Source organism: Scylla paramamosain, chromosome 37, assembly GCF_035594125.1.
Source record: "Scylla paramamosain isolate STU-SP2022 chromosome 37, ASM3559412v1, whole genome shotgun sequence".
Classification (NCBI taxonomy): domain Eukaryota; kingdom Metazoa; phylum Arthropoda; class Malacostraca; order Decapoda; family Portunidae; genus Scylla; species Scylla paramamosain.
This window is the reverse complement of record NC_087187.1, coordinates 15,169,810-15,184,809: the sequence shown is the minus strand read 5'-3', so window position 1 is coordinate 15,184,809 and position 15,000 is coordinate 15,169,810. Positions and strand designations below refer to the sequence as shown.

The 15,000-nt window shown below is 42.0% G+C and overlaps 1 protein-coding gene across 1 annotated transcript in view; it reads left to right on the top strand.

Moving 5' to 3' along the window:
- Positions 1-8,396: 8,396 nt before the first annotated feature.
- Positions 8,397-15,000, top strand: part of LOC135091516 (alpha-(1,3)-fucosyltransferase C-like) — a 15,046-nt gene continuing 8,442 nt past the window's right edge. Inside the window, exons 1-4 of the mRNA XM_063989233.1 lie at positions 8,397-8,744; positions 10,761-10,976; positions 12,485-12,628; positions 13,597-13,772. Coding sequence (XP_063845303.1) covers positions 10,846-10,976; positions 12,485-12,628; positions 13,597-13,772 — 451 coding nt within the window. The 5' untranslated portion in view covers positions 8,397-8,744; positions 10,761-10,845. The remainder of the gene's footprint in view (positions 8,745-10,760; positions 10,977-12,484; positions 12,629-13,596; positions 13,773-15,000) is intronic.

Sequence of the window (15,000 nt, the reverse complement as noted above, 5' to 3'; positions counted from 1 at the left end):
CTTGCTAACTGCATACCTCCCCTCCTCCCGCGGCCTCGTTGCACAAGACTTTCTTCTTTCTCTCACCTTTATTTTGTCCACCTCTCTAATGCAAGAGTTAACCAGTATTCTCCGTCATTCATCCCTTTCTCTGGTAAACTCTGGAACTCCCTGCCTACTTTTATATTTCCACCTTCCTATGACTTGAGGTCCTTCAAGGGGAAGGTTTCAAGACACTTATCCTCAATACTCACTCACACACACATACACACACACGCGCATACAGGTGTCAGTGTTTGTAATATATGTGAACGACATAAATGAAGAAATAGATAGTTATATGAACTTATATGCGGATGATGCTAAGCTGATGAAAAGGGTAGAAAATGTAAATGACTGTATGGTACTGCAAGATTATTTAAATAAGATAAATAGATGGAGTAAATCTTGACAAATGGAATTCAGTTTAAATAAATGTAAAGTAATGGAGTTTGGTAAGAGTAAGAAAAGAATACAATATCATTATGAGATGGATGGTGTGAAGTTACAGAAATCAAAAGAGGAAGTGGATTTAGGAGTAACAGTTACTGAAAATTTGACTCCGGACAGACACACTGATAAAATTACTGGAGAGACGATGAATTTGTTAAAAAGAATAAGAATGGCATTCTCATATTTTGGATAAAGAAATAATAAAAAGTTGTTGATTTCCATGATAAGACCAAGATTGGAATATGCGGCAGTGATGTAGTCTCATATAAAGAGGAATATCATAAAATTAGAAAGAGTACAAAGAGCAGTCACTAAGATGGTTCCGGAGTTGAGTAAGTCGACCTATGAAGAAGGATTAAGAATGTTGGAAATTCCTACCCTTGGAAATGGGAGAGAGAGAGAGGGGATTTAATAAGTATCTATAGAATGATAAATGGTATGGAAAAATGTGGACAAGAATGTTTTATAAATTTAGACACACGGAGTATAAAGGGACACAGTAAGAAGCTGAAGAAAGTTAACTGAAGAAGTAACATCAAAAAGTGTAGTTTTCCTCACAGAAGTGGGAACAAATGGAATCAACTCAGTGAAAGACGTTGTCAATGGCGTAACTGTCCATGCTCTTAAGACCAAACTGGATAGATATAGAGACGGGATACTATGAATTACTCCCCTCCCGTAAACCACAACTAGGTAAATACAGCTAGGTAAGTACACACACACACACACACACACACACACACACACACACACACACACACACACACACACATCTACGTAGCATCTAAATAACAGTTTCAGATAATTTTCCAAAATTTAACAAGTATTCTACATCATCAATGAGGACAAATACTCCTGATAACGAAGTAATCATAACTACGGTCTTTGAAAATAGTTCTTATGAAAACCTAAATCCTTTAAGAATACCAGTCACTATTAACTTGCTTTCCAACACACCAAGCCAACGATCACACCACGCTGAATACACCTCCGTCCGCACTATTTCTCCGATCAGCGAGGTTAAGCTGCACTGGGTCTGGTTAGTACTTGGATGGGCTAACATACGAGAAAGTTGCGTGTTCCTTGAAGTATCTGTTATTTTCAGCAATAGGCAAACTAATGACGCTATCACTAGGAACACTTGTCCTCATTCACTGTGTTTTTCTATTGCTGTGGGTTTACTGTCACTTGTCCGTCTCACTGTTTGCCAGATTATTTTTTTCCTTATCTCTTGTAGTTTTTTCTTGTCGTTATTGCGTTATGTCGTTTCCGTCATTATTCCTTTGGTCTTTCTTGTTATTGTTCCTTTATGTTCGTGATATTTTTTCCTTTTCATTTTCTTCATTTTTTTGGGGGTGTTTCTTCTCCTCCTCCTCCTTCTCCTCCTCCTTCTCCTCTCTTCCTTTTCCTCCTCCTCCTCCTCCTCCCCCCTCCTCCTCCTCCTCTCTTCATTCTCTTCCTCCTGTTCTTCCTGCTCTTCCTCCTCCTTGTTTTTTCTTCTTCCTCCTCCTTTTTCTTTTTCTTTTTTTTTCTTCTTGTTCTTGTTGTTGGTCTTCATCTTAACATTCTTTTTATAGCTTTCCCTCTCAGGCGAATAAAGCATTGCACCTATGGTAGACGAATATCTTGGGAGGCGTGGTACATTTAACATAAACTGGAAAGCAGACACCTGTATATTTAGCCTGAAATTGTAACCGCTATTTTGTCATCACGTTCCCCCATACGTGACTCCCTGGCCTGTCGGGCAAATGCTACTGGGGCGTAAATTTTCACCTTCCTCCACGACTTGAGCCTTGAGACGTTACCCAGTCAGCGGCAACCTTGAGAAGAGGAAGAACAACAACAACAATTCCTACAGATTTTGATCTCATCTTCGTCCTTGTTGTTGTTGTTGTTAATGTTGTTGTTGTTGTTGTATATATAGAGATAAATTTGGAAATGCGTTTCTGCTACCACCGGTCTGGTTAAGAATGTGTCTTGTGCCCCATCATTACGTGAGGAGCTACTGTGTGGAGCATCACGCATGATCCACAGCCCCATGTGGCCGCGCAAAGGAGCGGGCAAGGATGCGGGGCTGCAAGGAGACAGCAACCTGCCGAAACAATAATTACTCCCAGTGAGGTCTAAAGCACTGGATCAGGGGGTGCTGTAAACCTATTATTAAACACAGCTGTGACCTCATTTAGAGGGCAGTCACAGCCTGCCCTCTAAAGACAACTCTCTTCCTCCACACAAAACTACAAGCACCTAATAACACACACACCCTTCACTAAAAAAAAAAATTAAAATCATCATGGCGACTCCTACACCAACCTCGGAGTCCCCATCTGAGGAGGGGACCATAAATGTCCCCAGGTCGGACTGCCTTTCTGTCGACGACCTTAAGTGTCTTGACACCCCCCTAAACTTTTTCTTCATTAACTTCTGCAACATTCGCGGTCTAAAATCTAATTTTCAATCTGTAGAACACCACCTCTCCTCTTCTAAACCTCATCTTCTTTTCCTCACTGAAACTCAGGTGTCTGAGGCAACTGACAGTAGCCACTTTTCTGTTCCCTCCTACTTTCTCTATCCTCATTTTCGATCCAAAGCTGGATGCTGCGTTTATGTGCGCAATGACTTAACCTGCTCTCGTGCCCACGCTCTTGAATCTTCCGAGTTTTCTACCATCTGGCTACGACTACAGTGTCACTCTCATACTAAATTTATCTGTGTTGTATACCTCTCACCTAACTCCTCTGACTATAAGAAATTCTTTGACTACTTAACTTCTAAAGTGGAGCACATTCTGACCCTCTTCCCTTTTGCAGAGATCTCCATTCTTGGAGACTTCAATGTTCACCACCAGTTTTGGCTTTCCTCTCCCTTCACTGACCATCCTGGTGAACTAGCTTACAACTTTGCTATCCTCCACGACATAGAGCAATTGGTGCAACACCCTACTCGTATTCCTGACCGTCTTGGAGATACGCCCAACATTCTTGACCTTTTCCTGACCTCTAATCCTTCTGCTTATGCTGTCACCCTTTCTTCTCCGTTGGGCTCCTCCGATCACAATCTCATATCTTTATCTTGTCCTATTGCTCCAATCCCTCCTCAGGATCCCCTAAGCAAAGGTGCCTCTGGCGTTTTGCCTCTGCTAGTTGGGAGGACCTGAGGAGGTATTTTGCTGATTTTCCTTGGAATGACTACTGCTTCCGTGTCAGAGACCTGTCTTTGTGTGCTGAGCGCATAACAGAGGTGATAGTGTCTGGCATGGAGGCGTACATTCCTCACTCTTTTTCTCGTCCTAAATCTTCTAAACCTTGGTTTAACACAGCTTGTTCTCGTGCTATACATGATAGAGAGGTGGCCCACAAAAGGTACTTAAGCCTTCCATCACCAGAATCTCTTGCTCTTTACATTTCTGCCTGGAACCATGCCAAGTCTGTTCTCCAACTAGCCAAAAACTCCTTCATTAACAGAAAGTGTCAAAACCTTCCAAGATCTAACTCCCCTCGTGACTTCTGGCATCTAGCCAAAAATATCTTCAGTAACTTTGCTTCTTCTTCTTTCCCTCCTCTATTTCAACTAGATGGCACCACTGCTATCACATCTATTTCTAAAGCTGAACTCTTCGCTCAAACCTTTGCTAAAAACATTACCTTGGACGATTCTGGGCTTGTTCCTCCCTCTCCTCCACCCTCTGATTACTTCATGCCACCTATTAAAATTTTTCGCAATGATGTTTTCCATGCCCTCGCTGGCCTAAACCCTCGGAAGGCTTATGAACCTGATGGGGTCCCTCCTATTGTCCTCCGAAACTGTGCCTCCGTGCTTGCACCTTGCCAAGTCAAACTCTTTCAGCTCTGTCTGTCAACATCTACCTTCCCTTCTTGCTGGAAGTTTGCCTACATTCAACCTGTTCCTAAAAAAAGGTGACCGTTCCAATCCCTCAAACTACCGTCCTATTGCTTCAATTTCCTGCCTATCTAAAGTTTTTGAATCTATCCTCAACAGGAAGACTCTTAAACATCTATCACTTCACAACCTTCTATCTGATCGCCAGTATGGGTTCCGTCAAGGCCGCTCTACTGGTGATCTTCTGGCTTTCCTTACTGAGTCTTGGTCATCCTCTTTTAGAGATTTTGGTGAAACTTTTGCTGTTGCCTTGGATATATCAAAAGCTTTTGATAGAGTCTGGCACAAAGCTTTGATTTCCAAACTACCCTCCTACGGCTTCTATCCTTCTCTCTGTAACTTTATCTCAAGTTTCCTTTCTGACCGTTCTATTGCTGCTGTGGTAAACGGTCACTGTTCTTCTCCTAAATCTATTAACAGTGGTGTTCCTCAGTGTTCTGTCCTGTCACCCACTCTCTTCTTACTATTCACTGATGATCTAAACCAAACTTCTTGTCCTATCCACTCCTACGCTGATGATACCACCCTGCACTTTTCCACGTCTTTTCATAGACGTCCGACCCTTCAGGAGGTAAACATTTCACGCAGGGAAGCCACAGAACGCTTGACTTCTGATCTTTCTAAAATTTCTGATTGGGGCAGAGCAAACTTGGTATTGTTCAATGCCTCAAAAACTCAATTCCTCCATCTATCAACTCGACACAACCTTCCAGACAACTATCCCCTCTTCTTCAATGACACTCAACTGTCCCCCTCTTCTACACTGAACATCCTCGGTCTGTCCTTTACTTATAATCTGAACTGGAAACTTCACACCTCATCTCTAGCTAAAACAGCTTCTATGAAGTTAGGTGTTCTGAGACGTCTCCGCTAGTTTATCTCACCCCCCCCAGCTGCTAACTCTGTACAAGGGCCTTATCCGTGCAGTATGCTTCACATGTCTGGGGGGATTCCACTCGTACTGCTCTTTTAGACAGGGTGGAATCAAAAGCTTTTCGTCTCATCAACTCCTCTCCTCTAACTGACTGTCTTCACCTTCTCTCTCACCGCCGCAATGTTGCATCTCCTGCTGTCTTCTACCGCTATTTTAATGCTAACTGCTCTTCTGATCTCGCTAACTGCATGCATCCCCTCCTCCCGCGGCCTCGCTGCACAAGACTTTTTTCTTTCTTTCACCCCTATTCTGTCCACCAGAGTTAACCAAGTATTCTCCAACTTAACCAGTATTCTCAATCATTCATCCCTTTCTCTGGTAAACTCTGGAACTTCCTGCCTGCTTCTGTATTTCCACCTTCCTATGACTTGAATTCCTTCAAGAGGGAGGTTTCAAGACACTTATTCATTAATTTTTGACTGCTGCCTTGACCGTTTTATGGGACTGGCATTTCAGTGGGCACTTTTTTTTATTGGATTTTTGTTGCCCTTGGCCAGTGTCCTTCCTACATGAAAAAAAAAAAAAAAAAAAAAAAAAAAAAAAAAAAAAAAAAAAAAAAATATATATATATATATATATATATATATATATATATATATATATATATATATATATATATATATATATATATATATATATATATATATATATATATATATATATATATATATATATATATATATATATATATATATATATATATATATATATATATATATATATATATATATACCCAGAAATATAATACCCAAAAAGACCTTACAGATAATATTTCAGAGTATAAAAAAAGAAAAATAAAACTGCAAGGAGAGAAATAAAACGGACGAGGGAGATCAAAGTGTGACGAGACACGGCAATAAAGGGAGAGAGGATTGTGAAGTTCCCTTTGTAAAATAATGTCACCAATTTATGACATTTACAATCATGTTACAGACCACATGTACTAATTACACAGAAGTTGAGTAACTATGAATTTCAGATATAGATATTATACCCCCTCCCCTCCAAAAAAAAAAAAAAAAAAATAGAAAAAAATGCATGACTTGAAATAAAAAGTAATGTTTGTCTAGTCCTTTACCTATAAGCTGTACCTGTAAGTGCACGGCAGCGGCTCCCACACTGTGCCTTCCCTTGTTCAACACTGCGCGGTGCCACCTTTTCTCCGAGCAAGGAAGTTTTCAAAGGTTCCACATGCGCAGGTATTGTATATAACATTCAGCAATACAAAAGATCACGTTTGTTTTATTTAATAACACGGTAATCAAACAAATGGCAGACATGCTTTGCTGATGAACGCATACTGTAGCCTACCTGGTACCAGACACGACCCTCCATGTACAGAATGTCCTCCACGTGCTTTCCTCAGCTGTTGCCGCAATACGACCAACTGTACAAATTATTGCCATTGAGAGGAAATACTTTGAAATGAGATGTGTGCTTCCCATTTTTGGAACTTCTTTAACCTCAGGGCATGATACAGCAAATTACTCTGCAGGTAGTAATGCGAAGTGTTGGTGATAAATATAGGACATGTTATGCTCATCCAACTAGTATGTGTGTGTGTGTGTGTGTGTGTGTGTGTGTGTGTTTGGTGGATGTGAAGTGGCCCTGCTCAGGCTGACTTGTCCCTGCTCCTCAGTGAGACGAAAGGTTGGACTCGTACACACGACGCGCTGCAGAGCGTGAACACCCCAAGTGATGCATTTCACGCAGGGATGCGGCGCAGCATTGCCACAACATCTCAGATCTCACCACATGTAAAGTCAGTGTGGCTGCCGTGGTGCATTATAGTGGTACACTAAAATTTTTATCGCACTCCTTCAGCATATTCCATGTAAATATGGTCGGTGGAAAGAGGCTGGATAAGGTCATGGCTAAACGACAGGCGACATACGAGTAGAGTTGTAATAGACGGCTCTAAATCCGAGTGGGGTCAAGTAATTAGTGGGTGCCACAGAGCTAGATCAGTATTAGGTCCATTGTTGCTTTTAATATATATCAATGATCTGGATAGTGAAATTAGTGATGTCAGTAAATTTGCAGATGACACAATGATAAATAGATTAATTAGCTCAGAATCGGATGCCATCGCCTTGCAAGCAGATTTAGATAGAATGAACGAATGGGCAGACAGGTGGCAAATGCAGTTTAATATCAACAAATGCAAAGTAGGTAGAGGAAACCCACACAGTAGGTACACAATAAACAACGAAGCTCTGGTAGGTTCAGGGTACGAATAAGATTTAGGAGTTATAGTTAACTCTGAATTACGTCTAAGAAAGCAAAACATAGAGGCCAGAAACAGGGCAAATAGGGTATTAGGATTAATTTTTGGGAGTGTTAAAAGTAGAAGGCCCGAAGTAATATTAAAGTTATATTTGGCGCTGGTCAGATTTCATCTACACTACGCGGTGCAATTCTGGTCACCACATAACAGGAAAGATATAGATCTATTAGAATCAGTACAGAGGAGAATGACTAAAAGGATACAGGGGATGAGGAGTATTCCTTACGAGGCGAGACTGAAGCTGTTAAATTTACATTCTATAGAGAGACGTAGGTTAAGAGGGGACCTGATAGAAGTCTTTAAGTGGTATAAGGGTTATAACAAGGGAGACGTAAGCAAAATTCTTAGGATCAGGAACCAGGATAGAAGAAATAACGGGTTCAATCTTGAAAAATTAAGGTTTAAGGAAGAGATAGGGAGATATTGGTTCTCAAATAGAGTGGTAGATGAATGGAAAGGACTCAGTAATCAAGTTGTTAGTGCTAAGACACTAGGGAGCTTTAAAAGAAGATTAGACAGATTCATGGATGGGGATGATAGGTGGAAATAGGTAGATATATTTCACATAGGGACTGCCACGTGAAAGCCTGATGGCTTCTCGCAGCTTCCATTATTTCTTATGTTCTTATGAAAGTAAGCATGCAAGACAAGGCATATCAGAAATTCAGCTTGAAAGAAGTGGCTACTGAATTACCAAATAATAAATCTGATTGAAGTTCTATTTTAGAGAGAGAGAGAGAGAGAGAGAGAGAGAGAGAGAGAGAGAGAGAGAGAGAGAGAGAGAGAGAGAGAGAGAGAGAGAACGGTAGTTTTAACATCTTGTTTGTGTATCCTTCGCTGTCCTTTGAAGTACTTGCTCTTGTTTTGCACAAGTGAAACCCACGCCACGGTTGTTCTCCAGTTGCTGCTGCGCACGCGCTTCAACAAGGCGCAGCATTTCAAGGGTCGGGGCGCGTGATAACCATAGAGTTAATGCCTCCACGGTGTAAATCAGCGATGAAAGTGATATCGACCCATAAAGCAGCAGTACGCGGCGGCTGGGCGGCAGTGTGAAGGTGGCGCTCAGATTTAGTGTACGTGTGTGTCGAGTCGCCTGCACCTGGCGCTGCGCTCCCTGACTCCACTCACTGCTTGGCGGCACACTGAATATACGTTTGTGTTGGACTTTGGCGAAACTCCATTCATATGGGACTACATAGTTTGAATTTTACATATATATATATATATATATATATATATATATATATATATATATATATATATATATATATATATATATATATATATATATATATATATATATATATATATATATATAAGAAAGGTTTATCCGTAGTGAATCTTATGTTGCAGAGGAAAGCGTAGACGCACAGTACTGGCAGCATTCCTTTATATTTGGTTACGTTTCAGGAACACACAGTCCCATCTTTTGACCGTTAAACTAAAACTGGTTGAAAATCACTAAAAATGCAATGAAACGTCACTCTTGAGTAAAGGAAGAAAGTGACAGACTTGCTTGTGTTAACTGGGGACCATCTAAGTTCCAGCGACACCAACATAATATCTTGCCGTGGAGGGCTCCTATTGGCGGATGAAAACTAAAACACAAACTGTTGAAAGTTACAGACGCTACACAACATTTAACAATAAACAACGCTACATAACATTTAACACTAAACAACACTACACAACATTTAACACTAAACAACACTACACAACGTTTAGCGTCTGCAACATTTAAGTTTGTGTTTTAGTTCCCATCCACCGACAGGAGCCACAGGAGCCACAGGAGCACTCTATGACAAGATAGAGCGTGAGTTCATATTGTGTTGGTGTCGCAGGAGCTTATGTTTTAGTTTGACGGTCTGAAGATTCTATTTCCCGAAACGTAACCAAAAATAAGAAAATGCTGACAGTGGTGTGGGCCTGCGCTTTCTTCTACCACATAACATTCCGTATGGACGAACCCTTCTCATACTCGTATATATATATATATATATATATATATATATATATATATATATATATATATATATATATATATATATATATATATATATATATATATATATATATATATATATATATATATATATATATATATATATATATATATATATATATATATATATATATAATGAACGAACCAGAGTGTGTGGGTGATCGATGCTCATTACTTTTCCTTTTCATTACTCTCTTTGTTGCGTGTGTGGGTGAGGAGGAAGTTGTATTCACTGCCTGAGCTGCACTCGTTTGATCCAGTGTCCGCATCTATCTGTGTGTGTGTGTGTGTGTGTGTGTGTGTGTGTGTGTGTAATTCACCTACAGTCGTCTGCTGGTCACCCAGCCAGCCGTTCCCCTACGGAAAGAGCTCAGAGCTCATAGTGACCGATCCTTGGGTAGGACTGAGACCACTGACACACCACACACCGGGACGGCGAGGTCACAATCCCTCGGGTTACATCCCGTACTTACTTATTGCTAGGTGAACAGGGGCTACACTTTAAGAGGCTCGCCCATTTGCCTCGCCGCGCCCTGGATTCGAATCCGGGCCTTCTTGGTTGTGAGCCGTGTGTGTGTGTGTGTATGTGTGTGTGTTAGTGGCAGCCGGACTAGAGTTAGATATCACGGGGTGTTGACAGCCCTGGAAAAGTTGAGGATGAGCGCGTGAGGAGGCCGTTGGTGACGCGAGGCAGGCGTAGGCATAGCGCAGCGTGTGGACGTGAGTGTAGGTTTGGGTGTGAGCACGGCTTGGAAAAGTGTGAGAGTGTCTGTGGATGTTGATGGGGGAGGGTGTTCATGTAGGGAGGTCACAAGGGGAGGATGAGACTCCAGGTGTTGGTAACCTGAGTTTTGTCTGTATGAAGATGCATGTTATTCTTTCCTGTGATAAAATAACCAACAAGCGAGAGGCAGCACACGCCTGTATTTGTTTCTTGCATGGAATTTCTCAACCAATGAGCACGACTCAGAGGTTGTTTATCATTGCATGTCAACACTGAGTTAACGTTATAAACCGTTAAGATGCGACAAACGAAGGTTTTTATGTCACTGGTGATTTATTCTCTCTCTCTCTCTCTCTCTCTCTCTCTCTCTCTCTCTCTCTCTCTCTCTCTCTCTCTCTCTCTCATGGACAAGTAGTGAGGTCCTTTCCTGTCTATTGCTCAGCTCCAGGTGGACGCGTCGCGGCTTCCAGTCCCAGTGTTCATCTCCACACCTGAGAGGCGCCCAGGCGGGAACATTCGTGGCGGTGATGCCGTGCGTGCAAGTGCAGAGGCGAGGAGGCGGCGTGGTGCTGATGGTGATGTTGGTGACGGTAACGCTGGGAACGCTGTGTGGATTCCTTTCCATCAGCACAATGCAGAGCGCTCGCCTTCCACGAGGGTAAGGCGCGCCACGCCACGTCTGTCTGGCTGTCTATTTCGCTTTAATTCTTACCTGTGCAAAATATGAATAAGAAAATAAATAAGCTGGCTGTGTAGTTTGTGGGGAAATATTAGCAGCCAGTGACCGCCGTATAAGAATACTTGGGCTTGTGTGCCTTCAGAGCTTCGTTCTTTATGTATGATATGTATAAACTGTATAATTATATAAAGATATGTACAGAGACTAGAGAATGCTCTCGACACCGTATGTGGAGTGAGTCTGCTCTGGAATTCAACCCAATTTGTCACTTTATTATGCAAGCGAACTGCGTACTTGGATGAGTGGCCAACACTTCAGACTGACACTCTCAGCAACAGCAAACTCAACTCGTTCGGCTACTGCTTCACATGCTCTGCTCTGCATACTCAACTTGTTCGGCTGCCACATTCAGCTACACTACTTTCCTATCTTTCTACTTTCCTATCTATCCTATCTTTTCTATCTACTACTTTCCTATCTTTCTTCTCCGCCGTTCACCGCACATTAATAAGTGTCCGAATAAAAACCTACCAGTGCCTAACAGCCGTCCAAGCTCGTGGCGTCCCCCGTGGGAGGAGGTAAGTACACGAGTTGCTTCCTTTTGCTCATCCACGACAATAGAGACTTGGTCCAGTGTTCCCCGGGAGGCACGAACACTGGATTTTGCTGCAAATGTCTGTTGCAGCAATCATGGCGGATGCTTTGCTCGGATCAGCTGCCGAAGTTGTTGACGAAAGGAAAACATCTGATGACTAACTGACTTCGTAATATTAGAAATACGTATATATCCTGCTCCAGGCGTCAGGGCAGCGTCAGGTCACTGGCTGAACGGCGTCGGAAGCCGGTACAGTATTAGAACTTTCAAATGATCTCAAACAGTGTAATTATATCATTCACGTAAGTACGAATTGGGCAATTTCCATCAGGTACTACAGAATACAGATCGAAATACGACGGGATGTGGAGCTTGATTCACGTCACGGGTTACCAAAGACCCTCATTGCTTCAGAACACTCCAGGAATACAGTATCTCGCGATTAATTTCCGTTGTGGAATTCCCTACGCTTTCTGCGGCGCTCTTCGTTACTGATGTTGTGCCTACCCAGTCAGTGTTTTTTTTTTCTTAAGTCTTAATATTTACCTTCGGAAGGCTTAGCTTCGCCGTCACCAGTCCTGGTGCCTCGTCGGGACAGTTTCTGAATCCTCCTCCGTAAAGCGTTCACACACTCGAAGCAAGAGATGTGAGGAGGCATGGCTGGAAAAATTATATTATGATAAGAAAAGTTACAGGGTAAATGTTCATAATTATATTCATTAAGTATTTACATTCACCACCATTTTCCACTTGATTAATATTGTTATTATTATTGTTGTTATTATTTAGTGTTATCACATATTATCATCATTATGATTATGATAACACGTTACTCTTTGTGTGTGTGTGTGTGTGTGTGTGTGTGTGTGTGTGTGTGTGTGTGTGTGTCCAGCAACATGATGGCCCCGCCCGCGGCAGGAGAGGCACTGAGCGGGGGCTGGGGCGGGGGCTCGGCGTGTTCACCACACAAGCGTATCCTCATCTGGACATCGTTTTGGGGAGAACAGAGCTTCGCCTGGGAGCAAATCTTCTTCAGGTGAGGAACACTCATGTGAAATGAAGGTTACGGCCGATTTTTTTCCTTCCCTTTATTTATTTATTTGTTCATTGTATTTATTTATTTAATGTGAGTAGCGACTTTTTAATTTGTTTATTCATTCATTTATTTATTTATTTATTTTTATTTAATGTGAGTAGCGACTTGAGTCCTCCGCACAATAACATCCAATCAGGAGTTGTTCAGCCTCACATGACCACTCCACTCCTTCCCTCAGGACGGAGACCAAAGAATACCATCTCTCCCGTTCCTCGTTTAGCGCATGGTTTCTTTTACTCCTACTCAGTCCATTAGTAATAAAAAAAATAAAATAAATAAATAAATAAAAAAAAAAGGCGTATGGAAATATAACGTGCGATAGACACCCATTGAGATGCACAGCAGGGCAGCGACAAGCAGGAAGCGCCTGACGGAACTTGTACACTCGTGGCCTTGCAGAAGTTAAGTGACGCGTGGCGCTCTCTTCTGCTGTGTTTGGTGTCTTTCTTTAATGCCGAGTCCCTTGATGTGCTGACAGTCTTCCTTCAAAACCTGACTAGAAAAAATAAATAAATAAAAAAAGCCCGATGCTTTTCAGTTTTGTGAGGTCATATCGCATGTTTTGTTCCGTCAGACACACCACTGTTCTGCCAGTGCTGTGTCATGGGAATGAATTGCCAGCATTACCTGCAATTTTCAATGTTTATAAGATTTCCGATATCATTATCCGATTCATTCCGAATTGGGGAAAGAGCCATTACTTACGTCAGCTATTCAGCTTCAGAAATAATGAAGCCTGGATGGTAAGTTCAATTTTCCCCCCGAGGCAGAAGTAAGGGAGGCATATCATAAAAGGAAAAAATGATCATCTAGATTCAGCCTCATTCCCAAAACATTATCACCACCACCACCACCGCCGCCGCCGCCGCCGCCACTCCAGACCTTGCCTTATGTATTGCATCTATCAGGCAAGTGTCCCGCCAGTGCCCGGAGAGCAGGTGTGAGCTTGTGTACGACCACCGACTCCTTGACTCTGCCGCCGCTGTGGTCTTCCACCCGGGAGACATGAAACCTTCTTACTCTCTCCCCGCGAGCCGCCCGCCAGGACAGCCGTGGATATTCCTCTCCTTTGAATCTCCCTCTAGTAAGTGTTTTCTTTCGGATAATATTGAAATTACATTAGCGGTTTCATCTGATGGTTAGGTTAAGTTTAAGTTCAGACTCATTCACTTCACTGATTTCACTGCTGCTGCTTCCTTCACTGTGTAGATCACGACATACTTTGCCGAGAAATAAAGTGTTAAATAAGTAGGCTAAAGGTATTTCTATAATCCCTTTTTTTTTTTCTTTCTTCTTAAGAGACATCTTATTCTTGCTTATAGCACTAACTCTTCACTTATTTGATACAACAATCTCGTTTAACAGATTTAATTAATGATTTAAAGCCTCCAACTTCTCAAGAACTCGTTTCATTGCATCGCGCGATAATCTGAAAACTCATTTCGAGCAGGAAACAGTTTTGCTCAGACTAAAGCCGTTTTCTGAGTCAAGTATTTGTCGAGTAAGTATTTGTCAAGTATCTGTCGAGTGTGTGAACATGACCAAACGGAAGTGTACGTCACGCGTGTCTGGGCCTGTGGTCAGAACGCTTCGGGCTCCTTTAAGAAATATTCTCAGAGGCCACGAGTTCTCGTGAATGTTTTTACACTGAGAATGCAAAATACTCGTTAAAATGTCACTCGGATCAAGAAAACACTTGAAAACGCTAACTAGATCCTCTAGAGTCCATTAATTTAAGGTAATGATCTAAACTGGAAACTTGACATCTCATCTCTAGCGAAAACAGCTTCTATGAAGTTAGATGACGTCTCCACCATTTTTTTTTTTAATCCTTCCAGCTGCTAACTCTGTATAGGAGCCTTATTCGACCATGTATGGAGTATGCATCACATATCCGAGGGTGTTCCACTCATACCACTCTTCTAGACAGGGTGGAATCAAAAGCTTTGTCTCATCATTTCCTCTCCTCTCCTCTAACTGACTGTCTTCAGCCTTCAGCCTTCAGCCTTCAGAATCAAAAGCTTTTCGTCTCAACTCCTCTCCTCCAACTGACTGTCTTCAACCTCTTTCTCATCACCACAGTGTTGCATCTCTTGCTATCTTCTACCGCTATTTTCATGCTAACTGTTCTTCTGATCTTGCTAACTGCATGTCTCCCTTCCTTCCGCTGCCTCGCTGCACAAGACTTTCTTCTTTCTCTCACCCCTATTCTGTCCATCTCTCTAATGCAAGTGTTAAGTATTCTACGTCATTCATCCCTTTCTCTGGTAAACTCTGGAACTCCCTGCCTGCTTCTGTATTTCCACCTTCCT